Source organism: Furipterus horrens, unplaced genomic scaffold (genome assembly GCF_987537825.1).
Source record: "Furipterus horrens unplaced genomic scaffold, mFurHor1.1.pri manual_scaffold_8, whole genome shotgun sequence".
Taxonomy (NCBI): Eukaryota; Metazoa; Chordata; class Mammalia; order Chiroptera; family Furipteridae; genus Furipterus; species Furipterus horrens.
In genome coordinates this window covers 94663204-94679253 of record NW_028327178.1, presented here as the reverse complement: position 1 = coordinate 94679253, position 16050 = coordinate 94663204, and the positions used below count along the sequence as shown (strand labels likewise).

The 16050-nt window shown below is 48.9% G+C and overlaps 1 protein-coding gene across 1 annotated transcript in view; it reads left to right on the top strand.

The window, feature by feature from the left end:
- TTI1 (TELO2 interacting protein 1) overlaps positions 1 to 2443 on the top strand; it is a 46429-nt gene extending 43986 nt beyond the window's left edge. The window contains exon 8 of the mRNA XM_090286387.1: positions 1749 to 2443. Within this exon, the coding sequence (XP_090142513.1) occupies positions 1749 to 2028 (280 nt within the window). The 3' untranslated portion in view covers positions 2029 to 2443. The remainder of the gene's footprint in view (positions 1 to 1748) is intronic.
- Positions 2444 to 16050: the final 13607 nt, after the last annotated feature.

The window sequence follows — 16050 nt, the reverse complement described above, 5'->3', positions numbered from 1 at the left end:
GTTCGGACTAGCCATCAGCCTGACGAAGACGAACGTTATGGCTCAAGGCACGGGGACTCCCCCATGCATCACCATCAACGGATACACCCTGGAGGTTGTCAACAACTTCACTTACCTCAGGTCCACCATCTCGAGCTCTCTGTCAGTCGACTTGGAGGTCAATCGGAGAATCGCCAGGGCAGCCACAGTTATGGCCAAACTGAACCGGCGAGCGTGGAACAATTCCAGCCTCACTGTGAAAACCAGACTGCGCATCTACCAAGCCTGCGTACTCAGCACTCTCCTCTATGGCAGCGAGACGTGGACCACCTACGCAAGGCACGAAAGGAAACTCAACAGCTTCCACATGAGGTGCCTGCGACGCATCCTGCATGTCGCCTGGCAGGATAAGGTCCCCAACACCGAGGTACTGAAGCGAGCCAACATGAGCAGTTTGCATGCAGTTCTTAGTGAGAGACGCCTCAGGTGGCTCGGCCATGTCAAAAGAATGGATGCAGGCCGTATTCCCAAAGACTTCCTCTACGGCGAGCTAGCAGAAGGCCAGAGGATGACAGGGCGCCCAAAACTGCGGTTCAAAGACATCTGCAAAAAGGATATGACACAATGCTCCATCAATCTCAACACATGGGAAGTTCAAGCAGACGACCGCCTAGCCTGGAGGCTCGCGGTCAGGCAAGGCACGTCACGCGCAGAGGCTGCGCGCAACGAGGAGGCGGTCCAGAAAAGATCGAGGCGGAAGCAGCGTCAACAGCAGCAACAACAGCCATCTGCCTTCACCTGTACCAAGTGCGGCAGGGATTGTCACTCCCGAGTCGGACTGCACAGCCATTCTCGGCGGTGCAGATAGACTCTCAAGAAGCTACGCCATCGTCTCTCGAGACGGACGGCTGCCGACGCCAACGACGACGACGAGTAGACAAGTAGTTAGTAAGGGCTGGGAAGGGTGTCCTGAAAAACAAATGCGGGGCAACCATCTAGACCCAATGGTCCAGGAAACTGGCCTCTCTGAGCAGGTGGTGCATGAGCTGAGATGGGCAGGGTGGCAGGGTGGCCGAGAGAGAGCTGCCCAGTTAGGGGAGGGCTTCATACTTCCTGGGGTTGGAAAGCCAGACTCTGGTTCACTTGAGCCAGCCAAGTGTATGAAATTGACATTTGGACTGTCCTGGGCACAGGGTTGCGGGACAAGTCTCAGCCAGTCCTGTCCCAGGAGAATAATGATCTGATCCCTATACAAGCATGTCCAAAGCACTAAGAATCCATGCCCCCCCCCCCCCATGGCCAGAAAAAGCAAGCTGCAGAGCAGAGGTGGGCTGGAGGGCCAGAGTGGAGAGCTCACCCAGACCCCCCCTGCCCTGGTCCTGTGAGCCGAATGGAGCTGTTGAGAAGGGTGGGCTTGTCAGCTTTCTTCCTTCTGAAAACTCCTGCTTTACACCTCAAAACTTCACCAGTTTCTTCTTCAAGATCTTGTTTGATGTCAGTATTGTTCTGCTCAGATTAATTACTTTTTTTCTGTACGTCAAGAGATGTGAAACTCTTCACCTCTATTTCCAGTAGGCGTTGGGACCATCCAAATGTTCCTATGTAATGAACTCAGTGCGTTTGTTCTGCTAGTCAAGTGATTTGATGTTTTAGCATTTTTTTTCTCAAATGGCCCAGTGAAAAGCCTCTTAGGTAGAACACCCGCAGGTGCCCTCCCTGTGCCCCCGCCCCACCCCCCACCCCCCTCACTGCTGTCCGTCTCTCCACAGGGTTTTCCTCCACCTGATGAAGGTGGACCCGGATGCCACCTGGTTCCTCCTGCACGAACTTTACTGCCCTGAGCAGTTCATACCCCCCCACCCCTCCCTGCACCCTGTGCAGCTGCGGGGGGCCACGGGGCAGCGGAACCCATACACCGCCAGCGTGCTCCTCCTGCTCCAGGAGCTGCAGGGAGCTGCATCGAGCCCCCCGCCCCTGCCTGCGATGGGAGCTGACCCCACCCGGCCAGAGGCGGCAGCAGCAGCAGAGAAGACTGCGAAGGTAGATTAGACAGCCAATCGATTTATAAATTGATCGATCACACAACTGCTTAGAAATTGGATTGAAGGAAAGTAGCTGACTGTTATTTATATTTCATACCTGGTGTTTTCAGATGACATTGTCTAGCAGCTCTTAAGGGCTTAACTCCTTAGCTTACTATCTCCGAGGCCCCAGCTGCCACACAGGCCACCCCCCCGCCAACACAAACACACCAGAGAGCTTAAGGACATGTGGGGCAGAGGTCTGCACTGTGCCCCGAGTGCCTGGGGACCACGAAGAACTATCACTTCCAGAGTCGCATAACAGTTCAGCTTCACAGGCACGCACCTTCCTCGCCTCGAATGAGATGGACTAACTCTTTGCACGGTTAACCTGTTCTTTGGAAGAGAATGAAATAAAGACACTTCTCAGATGGAAAGTGTGATCAAGAGTTCACTTTGAAGTTTTTCATATAAATTAGGTGATTTTTAAAAAATGAGTGTATGTCCTTGAAAGGATAATCCAGGACCGTGGTTATAAAAAATCCAAGCCACACAAAACAGAAACAGTGAAAAGGTGGTCTCCCGTTCTCCAGACATCTGGGTTTTCTCCCCCAAAGCAAACATGTGTGACAAGTTTTTGGATTTCTTTTAAGCAGGAGACTAATTATTCTAATTCCATTGTGTACACTAGTATCCTGGGGCCTCAGGTATGCATAGCGCGGCTGCCTCGGTTGCCAGCACGGGCCCCGCACCACTTCATCACTCCCCTGCCTGTTCACCCCCCCCGACCCCCACAGCCCCTGGATTGTTTTCAAGCAAATCCCACATGTCATAGCCAAGCCTTTTTTAAAAAGCATACAATCACAATAGCGTTATCACACCTACAAAAATTTAACAACCGTCCTTTAATATTGTATTCAGTCAGGACATACGCACACACGTCCACTGCTGTTATCACTCCTTCCCTTAGTACATCTCTCTCCAGTTACAGGTTCCCTCTCCACCTGTCTCTTCCCTGCAAGTCTCACAGTGAGGAAGCAAGGCCTTTACCCTCCGGCACCCCCACCCCCACGGTCTGCATCACGGATCACATCCCTGTAGGGGTCGCTGCACAGGCTCCTGTCACCTGTGTTCCCTCGGGGGGAGGGGGATGCAGGACAGGAGGCTTGATCAGGTTTGGGTTTTTGTTTTTTGGCACCACTCCTCACCAGGTGGTGTTATTTACATTCATCAGGTGGCCTATAATGTCTAATCTCTTCCTGTGACATTAGCAGTCCTTGGTGACCCCCACCTGCGTCCACGCGGGAGGGCTACGCTAGGCCCACCTTGCTGGCCGGCTTCTAGCTTAAGGACTTGTGTAAGGCAGCCTGCCCTTCATCCACCATGCCGTAACCTTGAAGGAGTTTGTGTTAAAAAGGCAGGATAAGTATTTGATAGTTCTAGCTGGTGATTTTAAACATACATATTATGTAAACTTAAGTGCTGAAGGGTCCCAGCCATGGCGAACACTTCCGCGCCACATGCGTGGTGAGGTGCTCTCTCACTGACTGCTCCAGTAACTTAGGTAATCTCAGGCCCTAAAAACCCCAGAAGGTGGCTGGCATGGGGATGTACTGGAGCAAGGGTCCCCGCCAGTTCTGGAGAGGTCCCCTCATCTTCTTTTAGGGCCTTCCCTGCAAGGGCAGTGAGATGTCCAGCTTGGGTCTAGGCGGCAGCCGCCTGGCTTGTCCTTGGACCTCACTTCTCCCACCTGTGAAGAGGAACTGAGCCAGAGGGAGAGTTTTTCATTTTTTTAAGATACATTTATTCAGCATCATGAAGGCAGAACTCTTTAACTTTTGGGATTCTGTTCACATCCCCTCTCCCCTCCCAGGGATGTGATGAAATCCAGGGACCCACGCCCCAGAAACATTCCTCCTCATCCCGTGTCGCTCCCAGGAGGGCACTGCCTTCCCCAGGACTGCAGTCACGCACCACCTCACTGCCGGGTCTGCTCAGCTGACCTCATGAAATTCTATGCGCAGTTCCAGAGACTTCACAGGTGACCCTGCAGGGACCCCAAGTTAAGAACCCCTGAAAGATAGATAATTGCTCTTCCAGCTCTAAAATCCTGGGATGATTTTTCTTTGGGAAAGATGGGAAATGCCCTCTAGCTGAGATCGTAAAGGGAATCACGGCATTGTTCCTAATTCCACCAGGACCACAGCGAGAGGCTAATGCAATCTCTAGATCCTGAGAGATGAGCACACAGGTCAGAGGTTGCGAGCTTCATCAGGCATCACCAGCTCCCAGTGAGATGAAAGCAGCCGCCGTCCCAGGGCGCCTGGTGTTCGAGAGGCAGGCGACGCGCATGCACGTCCTGTGCCTCAATAACGGGCTCAGGAAAGCTCTCCAGGAGATACTCTGCATGGGAGGACTTGCCATGGTGTCCCAGAAACCCACTCTTCCTCAGAGAGTGAAGACATCTGAGTTGCATTTGTATTCCTGCAGGCAGATTGTTGCACTTGATTTAAAAAACAAAAAAAACAAACAAAAAACTAATTAGAGTGACTCCAGTTATTATATTGAGGCACCTTTAATTTTGAACGGTCCAGCCAATTCAGTGTGGTCCTCATTAATGTAGCATCACAAAGCGATCATTTATTTCCCCGTGTTAAAACCTGCTGATGCCATGAGGGGTTCTCTTTTTAGTTATCAAGTTGTGGTTTGGCTGGCGTTAGGTGTTAACAGGGGAGGGCCTTGAATTTTAGGTTGAGATGTTCCCACCGGACCCACAGGCATCAGCGTCAGAGGAGTCAGGAAAGCAGAGAGCTGGATCCAGGGGTCCGGTGAAGGGGTGGATGTGGTCCTCAGAAGGCACCATGTGGTGAGAAGAACGTGGATGATCGGAAGTCCATCAGACCTGAAGCTGACTTCTGACTCTACCTCTTAGTAACCATGTGACCTTGGGCAGCTCCCTTCATTTTCTCATCTCTAAAATGCAATTGCTGCTTCTGCCTCTTGGGGTGGCTGCCTCAGGAGGCCAAAATGCAGGACTGTTCAGAGAGTGTTTCTCCTTCCGCTCCTACTGCTCATGGCTTTGTTAGGGATGCAGTGCACCCTCCTCCAGACAGTTATCACTGAGAAAGTAGATGGTTAAATCTCAAAACTACCCAGAAACTACAGGGGGAAACCCCGGCAGAGGAGGAGGTTAAGATCGCTGTGGAACGTGCAGACTTCGGCAGGTGGAGAAGGTAGGCGTTCCGGGCAAGGAAGGTAGCAGGCCATACCTGCCAGTATCTCTGCTCATCAAAACTTCCTCAGTTGCAGCTGACTAGGAACTCAACCCAAACTGGCTTGAGCAAAAAGAAATGCCTCGGCCTCATAACCAAAAGGCCCAGCTGGCTCCAGATCCCAGCGCCGCCTCGTCTCCTGATGCTATTCTCCCGGGGTTAGCCGTCTTCTCCGGCAGCCTGTCTCTGTGGAGTGCCAGTGACGGCCACCCATTAACTCCAGCCTTCTAGTCTCTCAGTTCACAAACCTAGGAGAGTGTGCACTTCCCCTGGGCAGCTCCAGCTCCGGTCCCAGGATGGCTCTCCTCAGCTGGTTCTCTGCCCGACTGAACCCAGCCTTGTGCACGTGTCGGCAAACTGTCTCTGGAAGCCACTAGCTGCGGAATATTTTAGGCTTTGCAGGCCATAGGGTCTCTCTGGCATATTCTTCATTGATTTTTTTTTTTTACAACCTTTTAAAAGAGAAAAAACTAATCTTAGCCCAAGGGCCTTACAAAATAGGTGGAGGGGCATTTTGTGCGTTGGTTTTGGGAGACCCCCAATCTAGAGCATTCTCAATGGGCAGGCCTGGAGGCAGGGGGTCTGGTCAGCTCACCCAAACCACATGGAGAGAGAGCTGAGGTGGAGTGGTTTTTCCCAGAAGGCAGTGCTGCATTTGGTTACCAGGGTGGGGAGGAGCAAGAAAGACAGGTACCCATTCCCCCCAACCCCAGATTTTCAGGGCGAGACAGGTGTGGTGCCCCAGCAGTCTGGGAGGGTGTGTGTCCGAGACCACTTTTCTGGAGGGCCTTGACTGCCAGTCTGGGGACCTTAAGAGATCAAGAAGTGGCCTTGGAAGGTTCTTGAACAGATGAGTAATGTATTGAAAGCAGCGTTTTAGGAATATTCATCTCGGGGCAGCATACAGGAGAAATTGAAAGGGAGAGCAGACTGGCGATGAAAATGTGTTTCTGAAAGTCCCAGGACGAGAAAATGTACCTCTTCCATCAACCCCAAACTGTTTGACATGCCGTGGTTCATGGGCAACCTGAGGCACATAAATATGTTCTTTAAAGTTTAAAAGTGAGAAGTGAGATGAATGGAACCTCTGATGAGGCTTCCTCCGGCTCGTTTGGAGAGTGGAGGAGCCCTAGAAATCATTTCCTGCAGCTCCAGCTGTGAAGCACAGCGCGGGGTCCCTCTCCCTTTGTGTGACTCAGCCCAGCCTCTGCGTTGGGCTTGATTGGAAGCAGTGCCCAGACGGCCTTTCCTCCAGAGTAAGGAATGGAGGCCAAATTTCAGAAAATAATTCTGAGTGATGGCTGACTCGGTTGAAGTGTTGATTGCTTTATAAATGGCATTCTCTCTGCACCCCCTGCTCCCCGTCACCACGGAAGTTTGGAGGCAGCAGCTTTTCAAATTATGCTTGAAAAGCAGCCTGATTTCCCACAGGAATCATTTCCTAGATTAGGAGCTATTCTACCTTTTCCGACAGTTTCACTCAGAGTAGAAAGCCTGTCTGCAAAGGGCAAGGAAGCCTTCAGCACAAACCATTTATGAAAAAGTCTCTCCTCCAGCCGCCCCCCCCCCCATCTGGAGCTGCCTGCCTCTACAGCCGGAAAGGGTTAAAAAGCACTGATGTATAGCTGTCTCCACCACCCCATTCCGGTTTCTCTCCTTATATAATTTGCCATTCTTCCTGCACAACAGCTCCTGGGTCTCAACCTGCTCTCTCAATCAGTACCCTCACGTCCTCAGCTTCCTCCCACACAGGCGGGCTCAGAAGTACGGAAAGCACCTTTCAGAATCTCCGAGGTCGTTTCCAAGGGAAAGGATGTTGAAGGGGTGCGGGGAGGCAGGGGAAATAGTGGAGAAGAGTCAGAAGTTGTTTTTTAATTTAATTTGTCTCCATCAGAGGATATGTTTTTATTGATTAGAGAGAGAGAGAGAGAGAGAGAAACACTGATTGGTTGCCTCCCCGTATGTACCCCGACTAGGGATCAAACCTGCAACCTATGTATATGCCCTGACTGGGAATCGAACCCCCAACCTTTTTTTCTTTTTTTAATATTAATGAAAGAATTGACTTATTTTTTTAACACGGTTACTTTATTTTATTTTTATTTTTTATTTTATTTATCTGTTTTTAGAGAGAGGGGAAAGGAGAAAGGGAGAGAAACATCAGTGTGCGGTTGCCTCTCACGTGTCCCCAACTGGGGACCTGGTGTGCAACCTAGTCATGTGCCCTGACTGGGAATCGAACCAGCGACACTTGGTTCACAGGCCGGTGCTCAATCCACTGAGCCACAGCAGCCAGGGCTAGAACCCCCAACCTTTTGGTGTATGGAGCAATGCTCCAATCAACTGAGCCACCCAGGGTGAGGGCAGTCAGAAGTTTTTCTCCATGAAATAAAACATCTGCATTCCCCAAGGCAGAGGTGCAGAGTAGACAGACCTCAGTGTACCTTCCCTTCACCCCATTTTCACGCCCTCTCTCACCTCATGGACCCTACTTGGTGCTCACAGATTCCACCTAGGACACTGCCCAGTTCCCTGGCAGAGGCCAGAAAGGCCAGAAATGGGAATCAAACTGTGCTGCAGCTCACAGATGACTTTGAGCACTTCCTTCCCCTCCTTGGTCCTTAGTTTCCCTGTCTGCTAAGTAAGTAGTTTGAAAGAATCAGTCTCTCAGCCCCTAAAACATCTGTGATTGGATAATAAAGTGTTGGCAAGTGTCTGGGAAAAAAAGGTGTGTAAGCTGATACAAGCTCTTTAGAGGTTAATTTGGCAGTACCTGTCAAATTTAAATGTGCACACCTTTCGACCAGCAATTCTGCCTCTAGGAATTTAGTCCTCACCCATGCACAAAGATGTACAGACGCATAGTCAATTCACTGGAACATTGTCTTTTGCAGAAACTCACAAATATTGAATGCTCAGTATGTGCCAGGCATTATGCTTAATGCTTTACATTAATATCTCAAGAGACTGGGAGCCAAAGATGGAAATAACCTCATCGTGTGACTTAAAGATACATCCAGAAGAGACTGAAACATGCCCACAACACCCTCCCAAAACAGAAATTCTACACTGAAGTTATCAGTGTAACTGTTAACAATTTCCTAAAAGTAAAAATGGAATAAAAAAGAAAGCTGCAGAAGGCATTGGGGAGAGAGGAGGGTTGGGCCACTTAAATGAACTACAGAGTGGGACAAAAGTAGGTTCATATGGGAGATAGCACAATAATTAATAAATAATACAAGAATAAACTGTGTTTTGCATACTCACAGTTATAAACCTACTTTTGCCCCACACTGAATGTTGCATCCATATAACAAAAAGAATAAAAACAGTAATGGCTATCAGAATTTAAAATGCAAATGCCCTTTGTGGAATTTCCTTGTCCATGTCCAAAGATGATGAATAAAATGTTTGTGGAAGTATTGTTTGCATTAATAAAAGATTGAAAACAACCTAAAGGTCCGCCCAGACAGGACTGGCTAATTAAGCACTATGTAGCCTTTAGAAAGAAAGATCTAGTTCCCTGTGTCTATCTCCAAGATATATTATTAAAGAGAAAAGCAAGCAAAACAATGCTACCATTTATGAGAAACGGGGGTACTTTATGTGTGGAATTTCTCGTAAAGAACAGCCAAGTGGCAGCTTCTAGGAAGGGTAACAGGGTCAGTGATGAGAAATCTTTTCACATTATACTCTATACATTTTTTTAGCCATGTACATGTGTGACTCTGACAGAATAGTTTATGATTTAAGATAAGGCATTTGTGAGCCTAAAATTCTATGAGAAACACATTTTGATGTTAGGACCCTAACATCATCTGGTCCCCTCACCTGTGCTTTGCGTCTCTCAGAGGGAACGAGGGCCGGGGGCAGAGGAGCATTATTTAACCCAAATAAGCAAAGAGGATGCCCTTCAGGGGCTGGGTTGTGCACACTGCATGGCCTCTGTGCATGCAGGGAGATGAGCTCCTATTTGAGCTCAAGCTAGAATCCAAGACAAGCAGGCTGAGCCTCAGAGTCTTTCCTGACTGCCCAGGCAGAATTCAGGGATCCCACTAAGTAAGTGCCCTGTGTCCCAGCCCCCACCTCAGCCCTGTCTGGGGCTTACAGCTTTTCCCCTGTGGAGGGGTCTCCCTCATGCTTTTCCCCTATGGAGGGGTCCCCCTCATGCCTGCGTCTTCAGCACCTTGGACAGGGCTGTGGCTTGCACCTTCCTCTCATTAGGATGACTGGGCTGTCTATCCTTTGACAGGCCCCAAAACATCAGGTAAAGGGGCAAAGGTAGGTTTTGACCCTGAGGCTGCTAATATCACACCATGAGTCACATGGCCAATTGCAACAGGGTTTGGACAACAGGATCCCAAATCTGCGGGTTGGAAACTTCCACAGGCGTTTTTCCAGGCTTTCTATGTGCCAGGCCCAGAGAGGACGGGACATAAGCGCTGCCTCCTACAGGCGAGGCTCAGGGGAGAGCTAAACAAGACAAGCCCCCATGAGAGGGCCACAGTCAAGTCCGTGTTGGGAGTTGGCCAGGGGCAGCCGTTACGAACACAGCCTCTGAAGACAGTAGCCTGGGTGTGAACCCCAACCCTGCTGCCTTGGGCAGGTCTCTTCATCGCTCTGAGACTTGATGAAATGGGAATAAAAATAATTCCTCTCTGAGAGCACGGTGAGAGTTAGACTGATAAAGCTCTAGACTCGGGGCCAGGAGCTGGTCCTCGCAGTGAAGACGGTGATACCTTAGAGGGACGCATGGCAGCACAGAAGTTGAGTTGAAAAAAAAAACTAAGAGGTTTCATGGAGGAGAAGCCATCTAAGCTAGCTTTGCAGGATTTGCTCTTTAGACACAGAAGGAAGGGCCCTTCTGGGCAGAGGGAACCGTGCATACGGAGGCTCACACAGCACGTTCAGGGTGTTGCTCACATCAGTGGGAGGTGGGAACAGTCAGCAAGGAGACTAAAGAAAAGGGCAAGGCTTAGGGGAGGGAGGGCGGTCTGTCAATGTCCCAGAGGGGGGTCGGAGCTCTTCCTGCAGTGCACTCAGCAGATCCCTGAGGAATGGGTGGTAGCACGGCCAGCCCCTGGAGAAGCTGCTCTGTGGTGCTTTCCTGCAGGGCTCTGGCTGGGTGGAGGCCGGAGCTCACCCTTGCCCAGCCGCGGTCACGCCCTCTCCTCCACTTTGCCCGAGGTCTGTTGTGGGGACTGATTGGCCCTCCCACAGGTCATGGGCTCTGAAGGCCGACTGCCTTACCACACTTACCAGCCAGGGGACCTTGACAAGTCAGCTTCCTCGTCCTAAAATGGGAATAATAATCGTAGTTCACCCCCGTAGAATTTTTGTGAGGACGGAATGATTTAATGCATGGGAAAAAAAGCACTGAACATGGAGGCTAGTGTCGTTAGCACTCGGGCAAAGGAGGCTGTTGCATTTCTGCAGAGCACCGGGTCCCTGGGGAGATGAGGAGGAAGGAGACTCACCCAACGGGGCACAGACTGGGGAGAGCAGCCTTTCGTGTCTCAAGGATCAGAGGCCGCTTCCAGGAGGAGGCTGTTCAGCAGGGGGCAAAGAAAAGGCCCTGGGCAAACGCCTCCTCTAGCTAAGCCTCAGTTTGCACATTGCCAGCGCAGATACTAATGGCCACCTGGGTGGTCTTGCTGTTTGGATTCACTGAGCTAATGCAAGGCAAGGGTGAGCACAACGTGGTCTGCGGGCAGCCTCTAAACTTGGGCTGATTGTAAGGAGGGTGGAACCTGTTTGTTAACAAAATCAATGGAGTTCAAGACAGTGGTCAGGTTACTGGGGGGCGGCTGGGTAGCAACGTTCTCAAGTTAGACCCACTCTGGGCTACGGCAAAGATAATGCCAAGGTGTGTGTTGAGACTCCTGGCTAGGCAGCTCCCTCTAATCTTCACAACTAGCCACAAAATTAAATATTATGCCCATCTCACAGGGACAGAAACTTCACTCAAGGAGTTGAAGAGGCAGCTTCCTCAGGTCCTGCTTTGAGGGAGGAGGAGGCTATTTTCAGCTTGTGAGCATGGGCTTTGCTGACTCCTGGCAAATGTATACAAAAGAGGGGGTGAAGCCCTTGAATTTACACTCCAATGTGGGAACCCAGACTTCCCAGAGAAACATTTTCACTTACTAATGGATTTAATGAGTGCAGAACTTTCTGTTTTAAACAAACAAGTGATTAGCATTGACTACAGACGTGAAAATGGATCCTAATGAATTGCTAATTAGCCTCCTCCTCCTGGGGTCTTTAGCTGGTAAATTCCCTCTCTGGCTACTGGGAGTCATAGTCAACCTGATTGGAATTCATTCACTCATTTATTCATCTATTCACCTAAACAGGCATTTCTTAAGGACCTACTATGTATCACTGTGAATAAGACAAACAATAGACCTTCGTCAGTCTTTTGGGGAAGACAGTGTTTATCAACTAACCTAACAAACATGTAATGACAGACTTATAGGACAGGAAGCTGGGACCTCATGCAACAGGACTTGATCTTGTCCCTGGGTGGGGCTGTGGTGTCCCTCAGAGAACGGTACCTGGAGTAAGAGATGTTTGAGCCCAGATCTGAAGAGTAAGTAGGACTGAGCTAGATAAAAAGGGATGGGGAAAGAGTAGGAGAGTATTTCAGACACAGAACAGTATGTACAAAGGTCCTGGGGTAGGAGGGAGCAGGGCGAGTCTGAGGAAAAGGAAGAAGCCAGTGTGAGAGGTATGTAAGGAGCGTGTGTGTGTGTGTGTGTGTGTGTGTGTGTGTGTGTGCGTGTGTGTGTGTGTGTGTGTGTGTGTGTGTGTGTGTGATGAGGCGAGTGGTCAGAGATGTTGGTCTCTTTTGTAGCGCACAGTGCTGACTGCCCAGCCCACATCCCTCAGGTCTTACCACCTCAGTGTGCTCCAGCCAACTTCCAGCTGCCTGATATTTGCACCTCTCTGCCTGAGGACTCTACAAGCACCGAAGGCCTTCTGTTTCCATACTTGGCAGGCCCGAAGTCCTGGCAAAATTAACACCCTGGGAGCAGCCCTCAGCCAACGACTGATGAATGTTGAATAAAAACCCCAGCTACTCCCACCCTCAGGTAGGATGACTGAGCTGCATGCTCTACACTGGCTCCCAGAGTCCCGTGCTAGGATGGAGCCCCCCTTGTTCACAGTGCTCACTGGCCTGACCACGAGCAGTTTCCCTGTCTCACTTCCCTGCTTCCCTACAGGTCCTGCCTGGGATCACCTCCCTGAAACCTTTGTCCCAGCATCTGCTTCTGGAGGAATCCCATGCTCAGACATCCTTGAAACAAGACACAGCGATGCTTCCAGGCTCCTCTGCATCCTGGCGGCCCTTGTCTGAACCCTTGCTCTCTCTCATTTGTTTCCCTTGCAGAGTGTGAAACCCATGTGCCGTGGCGGCCCAGCTGGGCTCTGCCTGGCACAGCGTAAACCAGTCCCGTTACCTGCCCCTTTCTTGGTAATCTGCCTCTATTAATAGAACCCGAGATGTCTTTCCTCTGGGGCAGTGCTGTTCAATAGAACTTTCTTCAATGATGGAAATGCTCTGTGTCTGCACTGTTCAATATCGTAGCCACCAGTAGTATCACTGGGAAAGCGAATCTTTTATTTTAGTATTGTAACCTAAATTTAAATAGATACACATGGCTAATGGCTACTGCATTGGACCCACAGGTCTGGGACATGCCCCATCCCCTGTAATCTGCTAAGTTTCCTGGAGACCAAGCCTGATGGCTGAGTGGCCCCGGCTCTTTGCATAAGCTCGGCCATGGGACCCACCAGAGCTTCCTCAGGCAGATCACCCAGAAGGCCGTCACTCAGGTCAGTAGTGTGGGCAGTCTACAGAGCCCCTCATTAACGCCCCCTTCTTTGAATGCATCATCCTTGAGCTGCTGCTCCCCAACCCTGTACCTAGAGCAGACAACCTTGCAGGAGGGTCTGAGTGGAGTGACTGATCTGGGTGGTGCTGAGTGAGACAATGGCTTTTGAGGGGCGGGGAGTGAATTGAAAAGTGCTCTCTGGGGTTGAAGAATAAGCATGTTTTCCAAATAATATAGTACATTGAGCTCCAAGTGCCCAGGGTTTAAGACAAATAGAAGTCAGGCTAAGGGCAGGGCCTACTAGAAGTGATCCAGTATCTTTCCTCCCCTTCTAAGTAAAAGGACTTTTGTATTTATCTCGTCACACAGCTGGTCAAAATAAAAACCACATTTTCCTGTCTTCGTTGCAGCTAAGTGTGGCCATGTGACTAAGTTCTGGCCCATGACGAATAAGCAGAAATGCCTTCAACTTGAAGCACATGTCCTTAAAGAAAGAGTATGTGCTCTTTTCTCCCTTTTTCTCCTTCCTCCTGGCTGCAATGCACACCCAGTACTGGGAGGTAGAGTGGCCGTCTTGGGCTGTAAGGAGAAGCCTGGTTGAAGGAGTAATTGATCTCATAGTCATGGGGTAGAAATGCCAACTAGTTTCAAACATGGGTCTTCTGAAATTTAGGAAAGGAGAACACAGAGTTCAAAAAAACTCCTTCGGTTAACGAAAATGCAATAGGTCCCCACTTTGACCCCACCCTTATCAACTGTTACTGTTTGTCAGAGACAAATCTTTATTCATTGATTTATTTATTGAGTGTGTGCCATGAGCTGAGACCTGTGCTCGGCATTGGGGATATGCAGGAGTCAACAGGACACTTAGCGTCTGTGCCCTCACAGAGCCTTCATTACCATTCCTGGCATTGTACAGCTCAGTGTACATTCTAAAGTGTTTTTGCGGTCACCTCCAGTCAAGATGGCATTGAGTTCATGCTTTCAAAAAACCTGCTCCTCAACGAGAGCTCTTCTGCATTGCAGATGGGAATGCAAAATGGTACAGCCACTGTGGAAAAACAGTTTGGAAGTTAGTTATAAAGTTAAACATACACTTACCATAGTGTCCATAAATCCTACTTTTAGATATGTATCCTAGAGAAATGAAAACATGTCCACACAAAGACTTCTATATGAATGTTCGTGGCAGACTTACATACAATAGCCTCCAAGTAGAAACAACTCAAATGTTCATCAATAGAAAAGCAGATAGATTGCGATGTATCCACACAACAAAGTACTACTCGACCGTACAAAGGAATGAAGTATTGGTACACACACCATGGGTAAATCTCAAAATCACTGCTTCGTATGAAAAGCCAAACACAAAAGAGTATCTACTGTCTGATTCAATTTATGTGAAATTCTAGGAAAGCCAAAACTGATCTATCGAAAGCAGATCAGTGGTTCCATGGGGCAGGAGACTGGGAAAGAGAATTGACAGCCAAGCATCACAGGCAGTAACTGTGGCTGGCCATGGAAAGAGCAATGACACAGTATAAAATCCAGGAGGGACACCTGGGAAGCGATCCCAGTCCCAGGCCAGACCACACAGCTCAGTTTCCAGCGCTGGGAAAATAAGACCTTATTGCTTTTGGCTGCGAAAACCAGTGGGAATTGGGGCAGCAGAAGAAACTGCCTGTCTTACAGGAGAATCCATTTAGAGGGCCCCCACCATCCTAGAATGTCTGCAAACCCACCCACTCTGGGAACCATCACCAGGGCAACAGCTAGAGGGATGCCAGTTGCATGCAGAAATCCAGTGAAGTGACTGAAAAGGGGGCGAGTGCTGAGCAAGTGGCACTGTTCCCTCTCTGACCCCACCCCCACATACAGCACCACAAGGTGGTAAAAGGGGTCTCCCAGTACTGGCGAGTACCTAAAGCTCTGTCCCTTAAACATAACAGGTGCAACAGCTCTACCTAAGACACAGAGGCAAACACAGGAGGCTGTCAAGGTGAGGAGAGAGAGAAGTATGGCCAAAAGAGGGAGCAGATCAAGGCTCCAGAGGGAAAACTAAGCAATGAGGAGATAGCCAACCTAACAGACACAGAATTCAAAACACTGGTGATAATGAAGCTCATGATGCTCACACACAGACATGGTTGAGTATGGCAAATGCATAGGGAAGAAGTGAAGGCTATTTTAAGTGAAATGTAAAACAATCCACAGAAAACCAATGGTAAAGGGAAAGAAACAAGGGTTCAAGTCAACGGTTTGGAACATAAGGAATAAATAAATAATCAACCAATACAGAATGAAGAAACAAGAATTGAAAAAAATGAGGAGAGGCTTAGGAACCTTTGGGACAACTTTAAACATACCAACATCTGAATCATAAGGATGCCAGAAGGAAAAGAGGGAGAGCAAGAAATTGAAAACTTATTTGAAAAAATAATGAAAGAAAACTTCCCTAATTTGGTGAAGGAAATAGACAAGTCCAGGAATCACAGAGCGTCCCAAACAAGCTAGACCCAAGAGAACCACATCAAGACATATCATAATTAAAATGCCAAAGGTTAAAGATAAAGAGAGAATCTTAAAAGTAGCAAGAGAAAAGAAGAGAGTTACCTATGAAGGAGTTCCCATAAGACCGTCAGCTGACTTCTGAAAAGAAACTTTGCAGGCAAGAAGGGACTGGCAAGAAGTATTGAAAGTGATGAAAAACAAGGACCTAAAACCAAGATTACTCTATCCAGCAAAGCTATCATTTAGAATGGAAGAACAGATAAAGTGCTTTCCAGACAAGGTAAAGCTAGTTCATCATCACCAAGCCATTATTACATGAAATGTTAAAGGGACTTATTTAAGAAAAAAAAAAAGATTAAAACTATGAACAGTAAAAAGACAGCAAATACACAACTATCAACAAATAAATCTAAAAAACAAAAACAAACTAAA